Raw genomic sequence first — 23,467 nt, 5'->3', positions numbered from 1 at the left:
ATCTGTCTGCACTGACTGGCAGCAGCTTTCCAGGGGTTCATATAGGAATCTATCCCGGCCTCACTTGGAGATGCTGCCGGGGACTGAACCTGGGGAGGCCTCCAGTCGGCCATTTTGGGAACAGAATGTTGGACTAGACGGAATCACAGAGCTGGAATGGGTCACGAGGATCATCTAGTCTAGCCCCCTGCAATGCAACAATCTTTTGCCCAAGGTGGGTTTCGAACCCATGACCCTGAGATTAAGAGTCTCACGCTCTACCGGCTGAGCTATCCCAGACCTGGCCTGATCCAGCATGGCTCTTGTTAAGTACGCGAACAAACATACATAGATTAAAGAGAGACATATTTATTTAATTTGGAGTTGTTTCACTCCACCCTTCCACGTGCGCCTCTCAGGAGGGATAGAACTGACTGGCAGATAAACTTGTTGTTGTTTAGTCATTTAGTCGTGTCTGACTCTTCGTGACCCCCTGGACCAGAGCATGTCAGGCACTCCTGTCTTCCACTGCCTCCCGCAGTTTGGTCCAACTCATGCTGGCAGCTTCCAGAACACTGTCCAACCATCTCGTCCTCTGTCGTCCGCTTCTCCTTGTGCCCTCCATCTTTCCCAACATCAGGGTCTTTTCCCGGGAGTCTTCTCTTCTCATGAGGTGGCCAAAGTCTTGGAGCCTCAGCTTCAGGATCTGTCCTTCCAGTGAGCACTCAGGGCTGATTTCCTTCAGAATGGAGAGGTTTGATCTTCTTGCAGCCCATGGGACCCTCAAGAGTCTCCTCCAGCACCATAATTCAAAAGCATCAATTCTTCGGCGATCAGCCTTCTTTATGGTCCAGCTCTCACTTCCATACATCACTACTGGGAAAACCAGAGCTTTGTTGGCCCTTCATGGATCACTGCCTTGCCGTGGCGAAGGGGCTTGAATAACTCAGAGAAGCTATGAACTATGTGGAGCAGGGCACCCAAGATGGACAGGTCATAGTGGAGAGTTTTGACCAAACGTGATCCACCTGGAGCAGGAACCGGCAAGCCACTCCAGTATCCCTGCCAAGAAAACTCCACGGACAAAGACAACAGGCAGATAGACAGACAGACAGACTGGTATAAATGAGATCAGGGAAGTGATGGAGAGAGCGAAGACAGACACACGCCGGCGGGTGAAAATCCCTCCGGCAAAGCTTCGCAGCGGATGCCGGCATGCAAAGCTTCACCTGTTGATCTCCCCACCTGCCTCCCACACCCCACCTCGGTGCCGCGGACTCCTGCCTGGACTCGCGTGTCCGATGGCTCAGCCTCGCGCGGCGATCCCGAGAGAGCCAAAAGCGCAGCCCAGCCGTACGCCCAGTCGAGGGCAAAGGCGCGGCGGACTCCAATTCCCGTGGTGCCGCGGGGCGCGCACAGGCGCACTGGCGGCCGGTGCCTTTGGGGAGGGGGCGGCGGGCGGGGGAGGGGGTGATGTCAGCCCGGCGGCTGCTCCCGGGCAGCCAATGAGCGGCCTCCGACGGCAGGTGGGCTTGGCTGGCGGCGCGCGCGAGAGGCAGCGCTGGCTGGCTGTCCATTCAAGCCCCGCTCGCGGCTCGGCTGCAGCAGCTGGCGCCGGCAGCTCCGGGCCGTCGCTTCTCCGGGCCGCCGCTTGGATGCCCCTGCCCTGGGGGAGGCAGCGCGCTGAGCCCGGGCAGGGGCAAGCCAGGGCCGGGAGATGGAGCCGTCGGGGCCCTTCCACGACTCCGGCGTGGGCGATCTGGACGCCGACGAGTCGCGCCCGCCTTGCCCGCCCTCGGGGGACGAGCCGCGCCCGTCCGCCGCGCCCCCCAGCTTGGCTCCAGCGGCGGCGGCGGCGGCGGCGACGGCGGCGGGTCCCCTGCGGGCTCCTCCCCCGGTGGCCGCCCTCCGCCCTTCCTCCCGCCAAGGGAGCCAGCCCAATGTAAGCGGCGAGCACTGGGCGGCCCCGGGCCACTCGCCCAGCTCCAGCGGCGGCGGCGCGGGGACGGGCGGCAAGCACCGGCAGGCCAGCCCGCTGGCGCACCGGCGGGACAGCAACCCCTTCACCGAGATCGCCATGAGCTCGTGCAAGTACAGCGGCGGCGTCATGAAGCCGCTCAGCCGCCTCAGCGCCTCCCGTCGGAACCTGCTGGACGCCGAGGCCGCCGCCGAAGCGCAGCCGCTGCAACTTCTGGGCTCCGGGGCTCACCCGCCCGAGATCGTCATCTCCCGGGAGGACAACCACTCCCCGCAAGGGCTGCACCCCAACACGGCCGTGCTGTCGGGGACCGGAGGTGTCCCCCACAAGCACCCGCCCGTCGGGGGCCCCTCCTTCGCCAAAGCGCCCAAGCGCAAGAACCAGAACATCGGCTACCGCCTGGGCCACCGGCGCGCCCTCTTCGAGAAGCGCAAAAGGCTCAGCGATTACGCGCTCATCTTCGGCATGTTCGGCATCGTCGTGATGGTCATCGAGACGGAGCTGTCGTGGGGTTTGTACTCCAAGGTAGGCGCGGCTCCCCCCCCCCCCGGAAGGTCTGTGTGTGGTTTTATTGGGGGGGTGGGCAGATGTCCTGGAAGGCGCCTTCCAACCTCTCCAAAAAGCGCGCACCGGCGCTCTCCAAACCAAGATTTCTGAATCGCGACGCGTGACTTTGTTGGGGAGGCAGGGTGGAAGGAAAAAAGGGGAGCCACGTCTAAAAATTGGTGAGGGTATCTAGCATCGTTTGGGGGGGGGGGTGGGAGGTGGCGTTAACATATCTCAGTCGTAAAGAGGGTGGGATGGAAAGCTGGTCCCCCCCCCCGCCAACAGCAACCGAAGTTGCGCGCATGAATGTGCTCCCCATTGTAACGTTAGCGCCAATTGAAGTTTGCCAGGGTTTTCCCTTCCCTCCATTCACAGTTGCGGTTGATTCTTTTTTGGGGGGGGGCGGCGGAAGGGATGGCTTGCTTAGGTGAGAGGGAAGACTCTCTGGTGGCTCCTTCCGCCCAAATTGCTCCCTTACCTCCCCAGAAATAAGGCTTGATGGACCCCCCCACCCCCTTCTCCAGTAAGAAAGGGATACAGGTGGTATGGGGGGGGCGGTAGATAGAGAAAGAGAGAGAAGGGCGGGGTCACAGTGCTTTCCCCCCTGCTGTGTAATCCAAACCGTGCCTATTCGGAATTAAATTCCATTCAACCCGGCGGGGTTTACTCGCATGTAAATGGCATGCAGCCTGGAGTGCATTTTCCCACCTAGCCAGCTTCCATCTCTGATCGCTATTGGAAGATGCTTGGGGGGGTCGGGAGCAGGGAAAAAATGATCAGTGGGTTTCTGCTCACAGTATTCTTATTTTTCACTTGACTCTTTGGCTTGCACACCCTACTGCTGCCTCCATAGGAGAATATTCCAGGATTGGGGGTGGGCATTGGTGGCTGCCGTTTAAGGCTTGTAGTACATCATAGCGGAAAGGTGATGGGTTGCATTTTGAGAGCTCCCCCAGCCCCTGATTTAGAGCCAAGATTGTCCTCCATGTTCCCCCTCTTTCTTCAATCGGGGTTTTCTATGGGGTAATCCGGCTGTTGATTTCTGTAGGGAGCTAGTGGGGGTTGCAGCTGCTTTTCAGCTTGCAGTCATGTGATTTTTGACTAGAGTGTGTGTGTGAGAGAGAGAGAGGAAGATGATGGACAGGAAACCCCTTAATCATTTGAGACAGGAGGCACCCCCTTTCTGGGCCCTGATGCTGCTGGGTTCGTGGGCCCCCCCTTCTGAATCTGAAATGCACAGTGGTTCTTCTTCCCTCCTCCCTTCTGCTGCTGCTGTAGCTCAGTGGCATAGCATCGGCTTTTGCATCATCAGAAGGTACCTGGTTCGATCCCCAGTGACATCTCCAGGTAGGGAGGTCCCCTTCTTGCAACCCTGGAATGCTGCTGCCAGCCTGTGTAGACAATATTGAGATCAGTGGTCTGAACTCAGGCAGCTCCCCATGTTCCCTTTCTGCTGGCCCTTTTCAATAATAAAAAAAGGCACCTATGAAAAGCCTGGCTGGATCTGGCCAAAGGCCATCTAACATGTTGCTCTCAGTAGGGCACACCTTTTCCTCCACTAGATTTATGCCGGAATTAAAGGGCTTTGGGGGTGAAATAACTCCTCGAACCCTTGTTTAGGGGTCCCTCTAACCTGACATTTGAGCTTCATGGGTACCAGGACTGGGGGGGGGGGCAGAATTAAGGGTGTTGCTCTGGTTCGGTATCTGCTGAGAGCTTTTATTCAGAGCTGCCTTTCCTTGGGGGCTGTTGGCTCCCTATCTGAGCCCAGTTAGCCTTGCGCTGTCCTGTGGCATGGAGTTCCAGAGGTGAACTCTGTGCTGAAAACTCCCCTGTTTCAGCTCATTGATTGGGGAGATGGGGGAACTCAAAGCACTCTGTATGTTGCTGGACTCCCGATGGATTGGTCGTGAGTGATGGGAGCTGGAATTCCGCCACAGGTTCTCCATCCGTTAAAGGAGTGGTGCTGGAGGAACGAATGTTTAGAGAATGACAGTCCTTGGTTGCGTGATACTGCTACCAACAATTGACATAATATGAAAACGTATTTATTTATCGTTAATTTCGTTTACAAATAATTTCCCAGCGGGCGTCCCAAAGCTTTCTGCAATATCGTGAAAGCATATATCAAACAGCTGCATGTGTTTAAAAACAGTTAAAATATTAGCGTATTTTAAAGCCAATCTTAATTTTATATGTAACACCCATCTTAAAACAGTAAGAACAATCGCTCCTATATCATATAGATACAAGCGAGCTTAGCATGTCAGATTCAGACCTGGGAGAGCTGGGTTCGAATTCGCACCCAGCTGTGAAGCTTAGTGGGTGACCTTGGGTCAATCGCTTACTCTCAGCCTAGCCTACCTCCCAGGGTTGTTGTGAAGATAAAATGGGGTGGAGGAGAACAACGTAAGCTGCCTTGAGCTCCTTGGGAGGAAAGGTGGGATACAGATGTAATTCATAATAATAATAAATTATAGTATCATTTGTGCATATGATCCTTTGGGAGGGCAGGTTCTGTTCTGAATCCTCGCTGCCAATTAATGTCATTGGGTCATTCTCCAAATTCCAATATTAGGAGGAAAAGGCAATCACTTTTTCTACCCATCCCCTTGACACCCATTTTCATAAGTTCCTGTTATGCACACACACATCCCAAATCAGTCACCTTATTTTCCAACCTGAGGATGAGGAATCCAGTGGCCCTTTCCAATATTGCTGCCTTATGACTCCCATCTCGACAGGCCAGTGCTGGCTGGGGATGATGGGAGTTGTAGTCCAACAACATCTGGAGGGTGACAGATGTTACCAGCCCTGCTTTATGTCACATTTGAACCATACATTTCAAGCACTACAATACCACTTTAACCAGTCGTGGCTTCCCTCCCTCCTCCCCCAAGACTTATGGGAACTGCAGTTTGCTAAAGGTGGTGAGGGTTGTTAGGAAAACCCCAGTTTACCATATATATGTGTATGTATATATATATATATATATATATATATGCAGTATATATGTGTATGTATATATATATATATGCTTTCGTAGATTTTCACGGGTACAGGAATGCAGGTTTTGGTGTCCTCGGGTGTCTTCCCGTGTAAAAGTTGGGGTGTCTAGGCGACGTTTCTTGTTCCTACGCAACTGCCGAGACAACAACTTAATTCCCACATGCTTCCAACTTAAATTCCATTCTAAAACCCCAGCTACCGAAAGGATCCTGAAACGAACTGAACTATCCCTAATCAGAAACGAACTACACAAGAAAAGATACCTACTAAACCAAACCAACAAAGATCTGCTCACTCTTCACCTCAAACTCTGTAACAAAATCCACCCTGCACTCTGGGACAAATGCAAACAACTAGCCGTCTGGAGAGCTGAAACGGAGACCTCACATAAGACAGACACACACACCAACAAACTCCACAAACTAGAGAAACGCCAGAAGCCCAGCCACCCTCCACAACAACCCATGAAACAAACAGTACATAACATATCAGACAGGATCCTCACCACAACTGAAACCAAAGTACTCTCCAAAGGTTTCAACTTTGCAGTCGCCCCGAGACGCATCCCCACGGAAAACATCATATGCGGAGTCGAAGCTAGCCTAACCAAAATCAACCCAGATGAAGCCAATAAAATCAGACTTGAAGTCACCAACATCCTCTGCTCCAGCAAACCACCCAGAAGCAATTTACACAAAGAAGAACAGAAAGCACTCACCAACCTGAGGAAAGACAACAACATAATCATTCTCCCAGCAGACAAAGGTAATGCCACTGTTGTGATGAACACATCGGACTACCAAGCAAAACTATCAAACCTACTCCAAGATCCTACCTACCAACCTATAAAAACAGATCCCACCACCTATCTGGAAAAAACCACCAAATCCAAAATAAAAGCCTCTCCTATCAGTGAAGAAATCCAGCTAAGAATCATCCCCAGAGAAAAATCATCCAGATGCCCCAAACTCTACGGCCTCCCCAAGATACACAAAGAAGGAACACCACTCAGACCAATAGTCAGCTCCATAGGCTCACCTCTACAAAATCTCGCTAAATTTCTCGCCAAGCAACTTCAGCCCTATGCAGAATCCATCTCTTCACACGTTCCAAACTCCTTCCAGTTCATAGAAACAATAAAGAAGCAAAACCTACATCCTAATGACCTACTTGTGAGCTTCGATGTTGTATCTCTCTTCACACAAGTGCCCATTAATGAAGCCTTGACAGCCATTCAAAACAAATACAATCCCCCCGAATACATCTTGGACCTGACCAACCACTGCCTAACCAACACGTACTTCATCCACAATGGACAAAGATACAAACAGATAGAAGGAGCACCTATGGGATCACCCCTCTCACCGGTCATCGCAAACCTGTACATGGAACACTTTGAAACCAATGCTTTAGACAAGTCAGAACACAAACCCAAACTTTGGCTCAGATATGTTGACGACACCTTTGTAATTTGGCCACACGGGAAGGAAAAACTGGATAGCTTCCTCACACATCTCAACAGCCTACACCCCAAAATACAATTCACTATGGAAATAGAAGCCAACAACCAACTTCCCTTCCTTGACGTCCTAATCTACAAAAAACCTGATGGCTCCCTAGGACACACTATCTACCGGAAAAAAACACACACCAACCGCTACTTACATGCACAATCACACCACCACCCTGCACAAATAAACTCCGTAGCCAAGACTCTCATCTCCAGAACCAAACGCCTGGCTGACAAAGACCACTTGACAACTGAGTTACAGAATCTCTCAAATGTGTTAATTGCCAATGGATACCAGCAAAACAGGGTTACGAAGCTAATCCAAAAAGAAACACCCCCCAAAAACCAAGACACAGAAGAAAACAATGGCATGGCCCTCCTTCCTTATATCAAGGGCACTACAGATAAAATTAGCAAAATCCTCCATAAACACAATATCAAAACAGCCTTTTGCACCAACCAAAAAATAGCCAATATCCTCAGAAACCCCAAGGATAAAATCCAGTTGGAAAACCAAGGGGTCTATGAAATACCCTGCAAAGTCTGCCCAGCCACGTACATTGGACAAACAAACAGACGAATAAATGCACGTATCGCAGAACACAAGAATGCCGTCAAAAAAGAAGAAAAAACTTCCTCTCTTTTCCAACACATGAAAGAAACAGGACACGAAATTAATTTTGCAGATTCCAAATTGCTCTTTAACATGGAACATCACCACAAGAGAATAATCATGGAAGCCATCGAGATAGAGAAACACCCTCACAACATGAACAAGCGTGACGACACATCCCGCTTGCCAGACATCTGGAAATTAGCCCTCCCCACAAAAACTGACACCAGATCCAGAGGCACACAGAACGCTATCACCAATCAACCACACCAGACCCAAACCCAGACCCTCTCCACAGATAAATTACAGACACCATCCAGTAGCCAAACCATGGTGGCACCTCCGGATGCTGCACCCCCCTGCAATCCCTACACAGATCTGGCTGACACAGGCCACAAAACCACAGCTCGCCCCTATACACGAAGCCAAGCCAGAGCACAACTAAGTGCAGTACAGCCATCTTCTCAGAAAAACTCTTCACAAAGTTCTAGAGGTCAAGACACAAAGACTTTAGCAACTAATCCACACCTAATGACCCACCTAAGTGGTACTCAGGATATCACTCAAGAAATCACTCAAGATATCCCTCAAGTAATTAAGGAACAAAAGAAGAAAAGGCACACTAGCCTGGGAACTTCCTCTCTGCCCAGAACATTGGAGGCTATACACCACACCCCCTCAACAGTATTTATAGGAACTCAAACACTGAGATCCTGCTCTGTTCCAGTAACAAGAAGCCGAAAGCACCAGCCTGAAGATGACGAGTGAGACCTCGTCGAAACGTCGCCTAGACACCCCAACTTTTACACGGGAAGACACCCGAGGACACCAAAACCTGCATATATATATATATATATATATGCAGGTTTTGGTGTCCTCGGGTGTTATTTTCCAACCTGAGGATGAGGAATCCAGTGGCCCTTTCCAATATTGCTGCCTTATGACTCCCATCTCGACAGGCCAGTGCTGAGGAGGAAAATCCGTAGGCATGCCACCCGTAGGCATTCCCTCCATAACACGCACAGACATTTCCCCTTACTTTTTAGGAGGAAAAAAGTGAGTGTTATGGTGCAAAAAATACGGTGTGTGTGTATATATATATACGTGTGTGTGTGTGTGTGTGTGTGTATATATATATATATATATATATATGCTTTCGTAGATTTTCACGGGTACAGGAATGCAGGTTTTGGTGTCCTCGGGTGTCTTCACACGTCGCCTAGACACCCCAACTTTTACACGGGAAGACACCCGAGGACACCAAAACCATATATATATATATATATATATATATATATATATATATATATATATAAAACAGACAGCTGGACGAAACTGGGAAGCAAGATGTGGTGATGGGGCATTGCTTGATGTTTGCTCCCCTCTAAGGAGCCTGGTATGGAGAGATAGACTGCCACCGGACATGGAAGTTCATATTTAGGTAAAGGGACCCCTGACTATTGGGTCCAGCTCTGGGGTTGTGGCGCTCATCTCGCTTTATTGGCCCAGGAAGCCGGCGTACAGCTTCTGGGTCATGTGGCCAGCATGACTAAGCCACTTCTGGTGAACCAGAGCAGCGCACGGAAACGCCGTTTACCTTCCTGCCGGAGTGGTACCTATTTATCTACTTGCACTTTGACGTGCTTTCGAACTGCTAGGTTGGCAGGAGCAGGGACCGAGAAACGGGAGCTCACCCCGTCGCAGGGATTCGAACTGCCGACCTTCTGATCAGCAAGTCCTAGGCTCTGTGGTGTAACCCACAGCGCCACCTGCATACAGGTGGATTGATTTTGCCCCCTGAACTAACTCGTTTGGAAAATTGTCCCATATGCCACAGTAGTGGGGTAGAGAATTTTAGGCTTTGGGGTTCAAGCCTCTCTAACTCCCTCCCTCCCTAGATGACCTCCCCCCCTCCCCAGCCACATTTTTTAAAGTCTCTGCTTTGCATCCTCCATGGATGTTTCTGTGTGGCTGTAATGTGTTCTTGAACTCTGATAATGCATCTTGTTTTCCTTGGAGGGAAGATGAAAATGTCGTGGGAATGTAGAATCGTAGCGTCGGAAGTCATCTAGTCCAGCTGTCTTCAGTGCAGGAATCTCAGCTAAATGTAAAAACTAGCTAGAAGTACAGAAGGAAAAATGGGCATCTGTTGCCCCGCCCACTTTGTCCTCTGGCCCCGCCCACACCTGGCATGTGGCCCCCAGCAGGCAGTGTGGCCCTCAGACTGAAAAAGTTCCCCTCTTCTCCTCCCATTGCTGAGCATGTGCTGTCTCCCTCTGTTTTGCTCCTTCCCCCATTTGTGTGTTTGGCACTGTAAGCTCCATGGAGGCGGAGACCTGGCTTCCCCTCTAGGAATCTCCCTCCGGGGACATCTATGCTGCTGCTTTTCTTTTCACAATGACACTCTGCAGCATTTCAAGGTGCCTTTCCTTCTGGGAGGGCAGAAAGTGGCTGCGGTGCTCTAGCTGGAGAGCATCTGACCAGCAGGGTTGATGGGCAGGGCTTGAGTATATGAGTGCACAGGGGACTGGGGAGGCTGCAACTCTCCAGGTGTTGTTGGACTCCAACTCCCAGCAGCCCTAGCAGGCGGCACGGCCATGGCAAGGAATGATGGGAGATGCAGTCCAACCAATAATCTGCAGGGCTAAAGACTCTCCCATCCGTGGCCCAGGTGAAAATTTTTAATTTTAGTTTTTTAATTTTAATTTTGCTGCTTCTTCCTGGCCTCTTGCTAAACACAGATAATTGGGGGGGGGGGCGTCATGTCCCCACGGGGGCCTCTTTTCTTGCTTTGTAACGGAAGGGGCTGAAATTGTATGTGTTTTTAGGCGTAATAATACAAATCTTTATTTATGCCCTGCCCTTCCCAGTTCAGAAAACCGGGCTCAGGGTGGCTAACAACAAATTTAAAACACTTAATTGATGCAACAAAAAACAGCATAAAATACAGTATAAAACACGTATAACAATAAATTCAGAATTCGAAAATCAATTTAGGGGGGAAATCCATCCAGTAAACATTAGATGATCACCAGGGCTAGCTGGCTAAATTAGCCCTATTTGGGCCAGCGAGGAGAACAGGGGAGAATTAGCTGCGGGATCCCAGAGCGGGTAATCTTCATAAAAAGAGGGAAGGAAGGAAGGGGAATAAAAGACTAGGCTAAGTTCAAGTTGAAAGCCAGGCAGAATAGCTCAGGCCCTGCGGAAGGAAGTGAAATCCTGCAGGGCCCTGGTCTCATGGGACAGATCATTCCACCAGTCGGAGCCATCACTGAGAAGGCCCTGGCCCTGGTGGAGGATAGTCTGACTTCCTTAGGGAATGTCCTAGATCCTATTCATTCCGAATTTCATTTTGATCCCCCTCCCCATTGCCTTTCCATCAAGAGTCTGGGGCAGACAAGGGGAAGTTGCCCTTTAAGATTCTGACACCCGAGGAACATGCATTTACGGCTATTGCGATTCCTTTGTGCCACGGGACTTTAAATCTCAGATTCAGAGAGGAATCATAGTAATGTAGAATTGCAAGGGGGCACCAGGGTCATCTAGTCCAACCCCCTGCAATGCAGGAGGCTTTTGCCGAATGTCGGACTCAAACCCACAACCTTGAGATAAAGAGTCTCCTGCTCTACTGACTGAGCTGTCCAGCATCTAGGAGCTTGCAAACTCTTTGGAGCTGAACTCAGTACTGGGGGAACTGAGAGCGGTGTGGCAGTTAGAGCGCTAGACTCGGACTGGTAGAGATGTGGGTTCAAATCCCCACCCAGCCGATTATGTTCATGGGGGACAGGAATCTTGCTCCAATAATAATCTCTTGGCGTAAAGGGGGGTGGGCGTAGCAGTGTGGACGGCTGCCAGCCCAGCAGTGGGTGGAGCCAGAGCCAATGGGAGGCTGAGCCGTCCCCTGATTGGTTGTAGTTAAAAGGGCAGGTAGGGGGGTTTGGTTGAGGACAGACTGAGGCTGCCAGAATGAATCTTTCTCAACCTCGGGCTAATGGCTCTTTCTTGCCCACCTCGCAGGGTGGTTGTTGTGTGGCAAGAAAATCTGGCAGCTGCTCTTTCTGCACATAACCTTCCCTTACAGAGATGAAGCGCTGGGGGAAGCAAGGGCACCACCACCTTTGAGCTCTTTGGAGGAAGAGGTGTCGAGAAATGCAAGGAATAAAACAAGTAAATAGACCTTCCTGGCTGGGTGGGTGTGAGACGGTTTGTCAGCCGGCAAAGCACGGCTGCTGAGCACATGCGCAGGAGGTATTCTCCTCCATTAATTCATCTGCTTGTTCCTGTACTGCATCGTGGCCTAGGGAGAGAGCAAGCACACCGCGTCGGACTTGCAAAGTTGTGGGTGGGATTGGGAATCTTAAGGGTGAGCATGTGTCCACCGGGACCTCTCTGTCTGGCTCTCCACGCCACACCCCTCGCTGGTTCTGCATTGCACTCTGATTATATCCCCCAGCCTGGATTCCCGATTGTGGCTGCCTCAATTCCCCGCCCCTTCCTTAAGCGCTCTGCCTCGATGCCCTATCTGCATTATGGCTATAACAACAGTCATACTGAGGAGGAGGAGTTTGGATTTGATATCCCGCTTTATCACTACCCGAAGGAGTCTCAAAGCGGCTCACATTCTCCTTTCCCTTCCTCCCCCACAACAAACACTCTGTGAGGTGAGTGGGGCTGAGAGACTTCAGAGAAGTGTGACTAGTCCAAGGTAACCCAGCAGCTGCATGTGGAGGAGCGGGGAATCGAACCCGGTTCACCAGATTACGAGTCCACCGCTCTTAACCACTACACCACACTGGTTCTATACTGCCCTGCCTTGCAGGGTTGTTGTGAGGGTTCTGTGGAGTGATGCATAAATGAGGGTTAGGGAAAAATGTGATTCCCCCCCCCCCATTGATTGCATTCATATCCCACCATTTTCTCCAAGGAGATCAGGACAGTGTACATAACTCTCTTCATCTCCACAACACCCCTGTGAGGTAGGTTAGACTGAGAGGGAGCGACTGGCCCAAGGTCACCCCATGATCTTCTTGGTCAGGTGGGGATTTGAACCTTGGTCACCCAGGCTCTAGTCCAACACTCGAATCACCACACTACTATGGTAGATACTGCAGGTCTCATAATCCCTGAACGTTGACCATTCTGGCTGGGGGCTGATGGGAGCTGGAGTCCAGGAGACATCACTGCACCCTTCTGTGAGTACATTTAACATGTGGTCCCTGATTGGTTGGGACATGTGTTTAGGAAGCCATTGAGCCCTTCCAGGTGTTGCTGGACTTCAGCTCCCATCATCCCTGACCATTGGCCATGCTGATGGGAGCTGGAGTCCAGGAGACATCACTGCACCCTTCTGTGTGTGCATTTAATATGTGGTCCCTGATTGGTTGGGGCATGTGTTTGGGAAGCCACTGAGGCCCTCCAGGTGTTGCTGGACTCCAACTCCCATCATCCCTGACCATTGGCCATGCTGATGGGAGCTGGAGTCCAGGAGACATCACTGCACCCTTCTGTGAGTGCATTTAATATGTGGTCCCTGATTGGTTGGGGGATGTGTTTGGGAAGCCACTGAGGCCCTCCAGGTGTTGCTGGACTCCAACTCCCATCATCCCTGACCATTGGCCATGCTGATGGGAGCTGGAGTCCAGGAGACATCACTGCACCCTTCTGTGAGTGCATTTAATATGTGGTCCCTGATTGGTTGGGGCATGTGTTTGGGAAGCCACTGAGGCCCTCCAGGTGTTGCTGGACTCCAACTCCCATCACCCCTGTGCTCTCTGGGGGCTGCTGGGAGCTGGAGTCTAGCCGCCTCCCCCGAGGGCACTGGGTCCCCCCCCCCAATCCCTGGGATGAATGCTATTCTCCCTGGCCCTGATTGCTTCTGATTCCGACACCACCTTCCCCGCTCTCCTGCCAGGCTCGCCTGGGTACCTGCGTGTCTGCATTTAGAAGGCTGGGGGAAGGAGTGAAGTTCTCTGCGGGGAAGGGAACGTTGGCATGGGAACTCTTTCCAGGGCCTGAGAAGCCTGGCGGGGAGGCAGGGCTGCTCTCTGGGGACTTGCCAAGGAAAATCACACACCCTCACACTCTACTCCCCCCACCACCACCCGGAAAAAAACCCACACAAAACAAAACCCCACGAAGAATGTGTGTGAGGCTGGCACTTTGCCACCCCTGGGGTTGGTGTGATCCGGAGCCTGCCCCCTGTTGCAACACAATAGCAGGTCCCAAGGTTAGGCTGGGGGAAGCGTTTTTGCTTTCTTCTCATGCCAGTTGGTAGCTAAATATATCTCTTGCCTTCTCTCTCTCTCTCTCACCCCCCCAATCTTGATTCTGCATTCACTCTTTTCCCAGCTCTGAGGAAGAGCAGCCCTTGTTATCTTTTTTTAAAATATATATATTAAGGAGGTGATGGAGATCAAGGCAGCTAAGCAGTGTGAGCTCCCAGCCCCAAATCCCTGCTTCCTTGTGAGTTGAACTACTATTTGCGGGGGAATCTGCACATCCTCAGGGGCACCTTTGTTTTATGCAGATCCTTACCTTCTTATTTTGCTTTTTTCCAACCCGCCACCCCCCCAGTTGAATTTTAATAGCAGCTTCCAGGAAAGGGAAAGGAAAGGAAAATAAAAGGAACTAGAAAGATTAGGTTGCCAGAGTTCCAGGGTCTGGAAACCAAGTCTTATGAGGAACAGTTGAAGGAGCTCGGTATGTTTAGCCTGGAAAAGAGGAGATTGAGAGAAGAGAGGACAGCCATCTTCAAATATCTCAAGGGCTGTCACATGGAAGGTGGAACAAGATGGTTTTCTCCTGCTCTGGAGCGTAGGACCTAAACAAATGGTTCCAGGTTACAAGAAAGGAGATTTCGACTGAACATCCCTTAGGAGACTGTGCATCTTTGCATTAGCTGAGATTCCTGCATTTCAGGGGGTTGGACTAGATGACCCTTGGGGTCCCTTCCAACTCGACAATTGTATGATTCTGTGATTTACTGAGTTGACCATTCCCTTCGTTACTTAGAAAAACATTAGTGCATTTTTGTTTCATTTTTATCAACATATTTGTTAATCTTTAAAAACTCCGTAAAGGGGAAACAATGGAAAAAACACAGGATGAATAATAATAATAATAATAATAATAATTTATTTATACCCCGCCCATTTGGCTGGGCTTCCCCAGCCACTCTGGACGGCTTCCAAAAAAATATTAAAATACTATAATACATCAAACATTAAAAACTTCCCTTAACAGGGCTGTCTATGAAAATAGACAGACCCATAAATGTATCTGCTTGCTTGTTTAGTTGCTGAAGTTTGTCATCTAAATCAAAGCTACTACAGTGGTACCTCGGATTAAGAACTTAATTCATTCTGGAGGTCTGTTCTTAACCTGAAACTGTTCTTAACTTGAGGTACCACTTTAGCTAATGGGACCTCCTGCTGCTGCTGCGCGATTTCTGTTCTCATCCTGAAGCAAAGTTCTTAACCTGAGGTAGTATTTCTGGGTTAGCAAACTCTATAACCTGAAGCGTATGTATCCTGAAGCGCCTGTAACCCAAGGTACCACTGTACATACCAGATTTTATCAATTTGTCACTGTTGGAGGGTTACTTTACTTGGGCCCTGCAGGCTCTGTCTGTGAGGTTCTGGATATTCAAAATGAAACTGCAGAGATGCAACAGTCAGAGTAGGTTTCCTCCTTCCCTCTCCCGAACTGACTTTTATTCTCTCTCCCCTGCTGATGTGTAAATAAATCTTGCCAGCCCAAGGTCTGGTTGGAGCGTAGCTGTTGTGCCTGTTATGAGTTTGAGCTGAAATCTAGGAACTGTGAAATTTTTAGGAGGGGTGATGGGACAAGTGAGATCCTGGAAGGAAAAACTTAAGCACTCCTGAAAGCTGTCATCCTCACTTTGTTCTTTTTTTACCTGGGAGTAAATCCCATTGGACACAGTGCGGCTTCCTTCTAAGTAGACTGAGGACTGCACGGTTAATCTTGTTTGTTCAGTGAGAGAGGCCGTAGGCACGGTGTGAAATTTCTCAGATGACTCCGATAGAGCTTAAAGATCACCATAGAATCATAAAATTGTGGAGTCGAAAGGAACCCCAAGAGTCATCTAGTCTGACCCCCTCTCAGTCTCCTCTTTTCCAGGCTAAACGTACCCAGCTCCTTCAACTGTTCCTCATAAGGCTTGGTTTCTAGACCCTAGATCATCTTTTTTCTTAAAAAAAAATATTTATTATTTTCCATACATAAATATAACAAAAGAAAAGATTGACAATAATAAAGATAAAAAGAATAACACAGAAAAAAAGAATATAAAACATAAAATACAACAAATCTTCACTACACTAACACTTAATTAATTAGAATCCATCTTCATAAACATATTATTTGACTTCCTTAAATCTCTTCCATCTGAATTTCTTAGTAATTATATATAGCAGTTTCCAAAATCATTATTTCATAAGCCATATCACAGTCATAATAATATTTCGACCCTAGATCATCTTGGTAGCCCTTCTCTGCGCATGTTCCAGCTTGTCATCAAGGCCAAATTCTTTTTTTTATATAATCATGTTTTATTAATTTTCCATACAATCATTCCACAATACAATTTCTATTAAACTTTTCAGTTTTTGACTTCCTTCGGCTTTTCTGCCAATCATTCGAATTTAGTTTCTTTAAATACATATTTCCAAATTTTGATATTGCCTTTATGCCTTCCCCCCTCTTATATTTTACTTTTTTACAATATTTCTTATTTTATCACAGAGCTTCTCTAAATGCCACTAACGTTATTTCATTATCACTTAAACATTCCCAGTAATCTGTTAAATTTCCCCAGTCCTCGATGAATTTTTGATCTCGTTGATATCTGATCTTCCCAGTCAGTTTATCAAGTTCTGCATAGTCCATCAGCTTCGTTTTCCATTCCTCCAACGTTGGTAATTGCTCTTGTTTCCATTTCTGAGCCAATAATATTCTTGCCGCTGTTACTGCATATTGGAAGTCATCGAGGCCAAATTCACAACATACATCATAGCTTCTCCCAAACAATTCTGGGAGTTGTAGTTTGTCAAGGGTGCTGAGAGATGTTAGGCGGTTCCCCCTATTCCCCTCTCAGAACTACAGTTCCCAGAGTGGTTTAACAATCGATTCTTCTTCCCAGGGAGCTCTGGGAATTGTAACAAAAATAAGAACACATTATTGTTATTTTGAGTGTGTCTGGTGTTATACAGAGTCCAAGAGGACAGGGCCCTGCCCCTATGAGCTTACAGTCTTACAGATTTGACCACAGGTGAAACAATAGAAGAAGACTGAAGGCCTAAGTAAATAAGGAAGTGATATGCAGTGGTTAAGCTCAGTTAACAAGCACATTTTGAATGTGAGAGCACTGAGGGCGCCTGTCACAAAAAAGCTGCTTTTAGGGGAATGGATACGGCCTAACGCAAAATGGCTGCAGCATGACACAAAATTAGAGAGACAGCCACCCCATGCAACTGTATTCTTACCACAGGAAATCAGTTTTTTCCTGCTGATCCTGATTGTGGCGATTACACAATATTGATTTTTTTTTTTTTAACACACACAAACCAATGTCTAACGGTAACAGGGAGCAGCATTCCTCAGTACCAGGAAAAATATGCAAGGTGGCCACAGTCATTTTGCAGAAATCGCTTAGGATGTCCCTGAACAATTCCTCGTATTTATTAAGGGTGCTGAGAGTTGTCGGGGACTCATATTCCCCCTCACAGAGCTGCAATTTCCAGAGTGGTTTAACAATCGATCCCTCTTCACAGGAAACGGTGGGAATTGTAGCTCTGTGAGGGGAACGTAGGCCTCCTCTGAAGAAATCTCAGCACCTTTAATGAACAACACTTCCCAGAATCCTTTGGGGGGGAATCCATGACTGTGATACCATAGTGCAGGCATAGGCAAACTCTGCCCTCCAGATGTTTTGGGACCATAGCTGTCAACTTTTCCCCTTTCCTGCGAGGAATCCTATTCGGAGTAAGGGAATTTCCCTTAAAAAAAAGGGGGGGAAACGTTGACAGCTTTGTTTGGGACTACAACTCCCATCATCCCTGACCACTGGTCCTGTTAGCTAGGGATGATGGGAGTTGTAGTCCCAAAACAACTGGAGGGCCGAGTTTGCTTATGACTGCCATAGTGCTTTAAACAAGGGTGTGAATATGGCTTAACAGAGGCAATTTTAAGTATAGGACCCAGCCAAACAGATGTGGTGGTAATAATGGTCACATGTTGTTGTTTAGTCGTTTAGTCGTGTCCGACTCTTCGTGACCCCATGGACCAGAGCACGCCAGGCACCTCTGTCCTCTACTGCCTCCCGCAGTTTGGTCAAATTCATGCTGGTAGCTTCGAGAACACTGTCCAACCATCTCATCCTCTGTCGTCCCCTTCTCCTTGTGCCCTCCATCTTTCCCAACATCAGGGTCTTCTCCAGGGAGTCTTCTCTTCTCATGAGGTGGCCAAAGTACTGGAGCCTCAGCTTCCGGATCTGTCCTTCCAGTGAGCACTCAGGGCTGATTTCCTTCAGTATGGAGAGGTTTGATCTTCTTGCAGTCCATGGGACTCTCAAGAGTCTCCTCCAGCACCATAATTCAAAGGCATCAATTCTTCGGCGATCAGCCTTCTTGATGGTCCAGCTCTCACTTCCATACATCACTACTGGGAAAACCATAGCTTTAACTATACGAACCTTTGTTGGCAGGGTGATGTCTCTACTTCTCAAGATGCTGTCTAGGCCTGTCATTGCCCTTCTCCCAAGAAGCAGGCATCTTTTAATTTCGTGGCTGCTGTCACTATCTGCAGTGATCATTGAGCCCAAGAAAGTAAAATCTCTCACTACCTCCATTTCTTCCCCTTCTATTTGCCAGGAGGTGATGGGACCAGTGGCCATGATCTTCGTTTTTTTGATGTTGAGCTTCAGACCATATTTTGCGCTCTCCTCTTTCACCCTCATTAAAAGGTTCTTTAATTCTTTAATGGTCACATACACCTTCCATTTAAAGCACGGAGTGCTGTAACCAGTCATGGCTTCCCCCAAGGAATTATGGGAACTGTAGTTTGTTAAGGGTGCTGAGAGTTAGAGACCACCACTCCTTCCCCTCACAGTGCTACAGTTCCCAGAACAGTTTAAGGAACAGTCCCTTCTCCTCTGGGAATTATAGCTCCGTGAGGGGAAGGTGGGGTTTTCTAACCACCCTTAACAAATGTCGTCTCCCAGAATCCTTTGCAGGGGAAGCCATGGCTGTTCAAAGCGGTATGATGCTGGTTCACATGCAGACTGCAGATGGGACCAATCTCTGCCCTGCCAGGGCTGTCGTTACCCGCTTTGCCAGCCGGACCAGGGCAGAGGAGGTGGGGGGCAGCGCCCACTGTTGAGGGGACAGCTTGGCAGCTTTCTGCTCTCGATTCCATGCCGTTTGGCTCAACGGAGAGGGTGGCACGCCGCTCCCCTTGCTTCCCGCTTTTTGCGGTGGAGCTGGAGATTCCTGGGAGCTATAAATAATGCTCCGCAACCGCGCCTCTCCCCACCCCACCCCAAAAGCCCCAGTTCCTTCCCCCTGCCCTTCCCCGGCCAATCCTATTGTGTTGAGGAAATTGGAGCTGAGTTGGCAAGGGGCACCCTTTGCGTGGGCGGCTGGGGAAGAGGGGAACTAACAGCTGTGAGCAGAGGCGGGCAGAGAATTCCCTTCCACCAGGGCTGGGCTCGGGTGGCACCTTGCCAGCAGTGCCCCTGCAGGGATGCCAATCAGCCTGCCTTTATCCTTAGAAATCTGTATGTTGCAGTCGTCTTCTTCTTTGAAATGGGCAGCAATTTGTGCCGAAACCTTTGCCAGTTCCTCCCTCTCGCTGCTCTGCATTGAGCCCCCATGGTCTCCCAACTGGGGTATGCCTTTTTATTTTGTGGGGTGGGAGGAACAGAGTTTTTATTTTTGGAGGGGGGGGGGGTGAATGCAGAGGAATGGCTTCAAGCTGTTTATTTATTGCATGCATATCCCACCTTTTCCTGTACAGAGCTCAAGGTGGCTTGCATAGCTCTCCCCCTCCTCTGTTCATCCCCACAACAACCCTGTGAGGTAGGATAGGACAAGAGCCCCTGACCCCAATAAGCTTCATGGCTGAGTGGGGATTTGAACCCTGGTCTCCCAGGTCGTCGTCCAACACCCTAACCACTGCACCACACTGCCTGTTATTACATTTCTATCCCACCTTCCTACAGGGACCTCCAGGTGGCATACATGGTTCTCTCTCCCTCTCCATTTTACACTCACAACAACCCTGGAAGGTTGGATAGGCTGAGAGATTATGGCTACAGTAGTACCTCGGGTTAAGTACTTAATTCGTTCCAGAGGTCCATTCTTAACCTGAAACTGTTCTTAACCTGAAGCACCACTTTAGCTAATGGAGCCTCCTACTGCCGCCGCGCCACCGGAGCCTGATTTCTGTTCTTATCCCGAAGCAAAGTTCTTAACCTGAAGCACTATTTCTGGCTTAGTGGAGTGTGTAACCTGAAGTGTATGTAACCTGAAGCGTATGTAACCCGAGGTACCATTGTATTTTGTTGCCTTAGGGGCCCCGGTCAGTGTGGCCAATGTCCAGGGAATTATGGGAATTGTAGTCCATCAACATTTAAAGTAACCCAGATGAAAATAGATTTCATGCAAAAAAAAACCCCAAACCCCCCTAGTTACATGCAAGTAGTTGTATTTTCTTGGGGTTGTTATCTTCCTCTTGCTTGAGTGAAAGGTCTGAAACTAGACATAAAAGAAAAACGGGGAGGGGGTCTGAGGATGTTTCCCTCACATCCTCAGACCCAAGGTGTGGAATAATGGCAAGGGGAGAGACTAGTTCTCCCCAACAGCCTTGTGAGGTAGTCCCAAGATATGGCGACCGGCCGAAGCTGACCTTGTGATCTTTGTGGCTGAGTGTGGGTTTGACTGCGTCCCTTTTCCACCCTAGACTGACACTCTTGAACCATTATGCCACATGGTTAGAGCACTGGGGTAGGATTTGGGAGACGCCAGTTCGAATCCCAGCACAGCCGCGAAGCTCGCTTCATGAGTAAGGCCCTTGGCTTGAGTGGAATGGATGTGGCTAGACTCCCAGCTCCTATCAACCACAGCAGCCATGGCCAATGGTCTGATTGCTCATGTTTAGTTGATTTGATCCCGGTAGCGTTTAACAAAGAGAGTATCAAATTTTTTCCGGCCTCTCTCTCGTCTCTGTCATCTTCAAATACATAACGCAGCAAGGCCAAACTATTAAGAGAGATCGCGCCATCCCAATTTCTGTACTTCTTCCTTGCCTGTTCTCTGCCAGCGAGTCCAAATCTATTCCTGGCTAACATAATAAAAAAAATGAAACCTTTCCCTGATTTCTCTGGCAGGAGGATTTTACCTCAGACCTTGCGGTCCAGCATAGCTACGTGTATGACACCCCTGTTTAACAAGGGAATGGAGCAACATCGGGGCTTTCAGTGTTCGAAACTAGCCAGGCGCCGGGTGCATTTTACACCTGGCTTTCGACCACTTGCGACCAAGTGAAGATGCCTGGGCGCCTGACATCTCTGCCATTTTGAGGTGCATGCCTTGGGATCATTGGATCTGGACTGTTCTCACATACTAACATCCCGAGCATGTAGAATTCTGTCAGTTATATTTTATCTGCGCAATCGGGATGAATTTCTGGAACCAAAATGCCTTTTCTGTGCAGCCTGAGCACGAGCAGCCACCGTTAAGAAAAAGGGGTCGGAATAGGCCAATATACATGTGGACTGTCCCTGGGTCAAGCGACTTTTCTTCAAGTTCTCAAAGCTCTTAACCAAGCTCAGGGTTGACATCTGAACTAGCCAGATGTTTAGCTGAGAATCAATCACAGTCAGTCATTCATCTGAAAAATAAGGCTTTAGAACCGTTTTGCCCCCAAATGGCAACTAGATGTTATGTTTTGGCGACCGCAGCCTTGGTTTTAAGGAGCCATTTTGCTGCCTAGCTTACATATCTGAGTTCCTAACACTGGCAGGCTTTATGGATTAGAGCAGGGGTCAGCAAACTTTTTCAGCAGGGGCCCTGTCCACTGTCCCTCAGACTTTGTGGGGGGCCAGACTATACAGTGGTACCTCGGGTTAAGTACTTAATTCGTTCCGGAGGTCCGTTCTTAACCTGAAGCACCACTTTAGCTAAAGGGGCCTCCTGCTGCCGCCACGCCGCTGGAGCACGATTTCTGTTCTCATCCTGAAGCAAAGTTCTTAACCTGAGGCAATATTTCTGGGTTAGCGGAGTCTGTAACCTGAAGCGTATGTAACCAGAAGTGTATGTAACCCGAGGTACCACTGTATTTTGAAAAAAGAAGAACAAATTCCTGTGCCCCACAAATAACCCAGAGATGCATTTTAAATAAAAGGACACATTCTACTCACGTAAAAACATGCTGATTCCCGGACCGTCCACGGGCCAGATTTAGACAGCGATTGGGCTGGATCCGGTCCCCGGGCCTTAGTTTGCCTACCCATGGATTAGAGAAAAGGAGAAAGATTGGAGGTGTGAATAGGGGAGTTTTCCACAAAGTGGAATGTTGGAAGGTTCAGGGCAGGCGAAAGGAACTACTTCTCTGCATATGGTTAAAATTTGGAATTGGCTCTGAGAAGAGTGAAGGCCACTAACTTGGATGGCTTTAAAAGAGGATTGGACAAAATCATGGTGGGCATGGCTGTGTTCTGCCTCCACTGTTGGAAGTGCTAATGTGTACCTGAATACAAGTGTCTGGGAATAGCAGGTGGGGGGAGTTGCTGGTGCGCTCAGGCCATAGCTGTCAACTTACAGATTTGAAAATAAGAGACCAGCAGCCTCAGGAATAAGGGATCAGCAGCCAAAATAAGGAATTTTCAGAGCACAGGTATGTTCGACTTCTGAGGCCCTCCGAGCCAAGGGCAGAAAGCCCAGCCAGCAGCCAAACGAAGCCTCAAGCGGTGGTTCCCACAGCGCAGCAACCCGGCAAAGGGGATGCAGCAAGGAAAACCACGGTCACCTCTCCGCTGGGAAGCGCTGAGCAAAGGCGAGTCCCCAGGCAACGTGGCCGATTTGATCGGCACAAGGCATGCAAGCTCCACCCCCCAGTCGTTCTTAGGCTCCTTATTGGGTGAGCAACGCAGCCAAGCAACACAGTTGGAGCCTCCCTCCTCCCTGGCCGGCAGGGAGGGAGCGAAAGGAGCTGCTTCCTTTGAAACCTGGGAAATTTAAGGGACATCATCAATAAGGCACAGCAGTGGGACACGGCACTGGGATAAGGGACTGTCCCGCCATATAAGGGACGGTTGACAGCTATGGGTCAGGCCTTGCTTGCGGGCTCCCCTCCCCCCCAGCGTGTTTGGCCAGCCACTGTGAGCACAGGAGGCTAGACTTGATGGGCTGTTGGCCTGACCCAGCAAGCAGGCTGCTGTTATGTTCAGTGGGGATTGGCTATGTTCTGGATTTCAGCCTGTGGATTTTGGGAGGAAAGCAGTTTTGGGATGGGCAGGTGCGTGTGGGGTAACCGCCGCCATTTGCTCTTTCCCCCAGCGATTCGCAAGTGGCTAATTTCAGGTCGCTTCGATCCATCCAGAGACACTAATTGGGTTTTGCGCTAGGCTGGGATGAGAAATATCTAAAGCCTCGAGAGGGTCAGGGCAGGAGTGTGTGCTCCTTGCGGATGGTACTAAGCATAATGAGACATTAATGCCTTTTTTGGTAAATGAAGGGGCTCTTTCCAACGGAGGGCTAACTTCTCTGTTCCTCAACGAGGGAGAGAGAAATCGATGGACAGTAATGGAGAGGAT

General features: G+C 49.4%; 1 protein-coding gene and 1 long non-coding RNA gene across 2 annotated transcripts in view; one reads left to right on the top strand and one right to left on the bottom strand.

The window, feature by feature from the left end:
- The window catches only part of LOC309358758, a 141,686-nt gene that overhangs the window by 34,782 nt on the left and 83,437 nt on the right, over nucleotides 1-23,467 (bottom strand). The gene's annotated exons all lie outside the window — the stretch shown is intronic.
- KCNN3 (potassium calcium-activated channel subfamily N member 3) overlaps nucleotides 1,682-23,467 on the top strand; it is a 96,347-nt gene continuing 74,561 nt past the window's right edge. Inside the window, exon 1 of the mRNA XM_081891486.1 lies at nucleotides 1,682-2,482. Within this exon, the coding sequence (XP_081747612.1) occupies nucleotides 1,697-2,482 (786 nt within the window). The 5' untranslated portion in view covers nucleotides 1,682-1,696. The remainder of the gene's footprint in view (nucleotides 2,483-23,467) is intronic.

This window comes from Podarcis melisellensis, assembly GCF_964234715.1.
Source record: "Podarcis melisellensis genome assembly, chromosome: 16".
NCBI classification, from domain to species: domain Eukaryota; kingdom Metazoa; phylum Chordata; class Lepidosauria; order Squamata; family Lacertidae; genus Podarcis; species Podarcis melisellensis.
The sequence above is the reverse complement of the archived record's forward strand: the minus strand, read 5'-3'. Positions and strand labels throughout refer to the sequence as shown.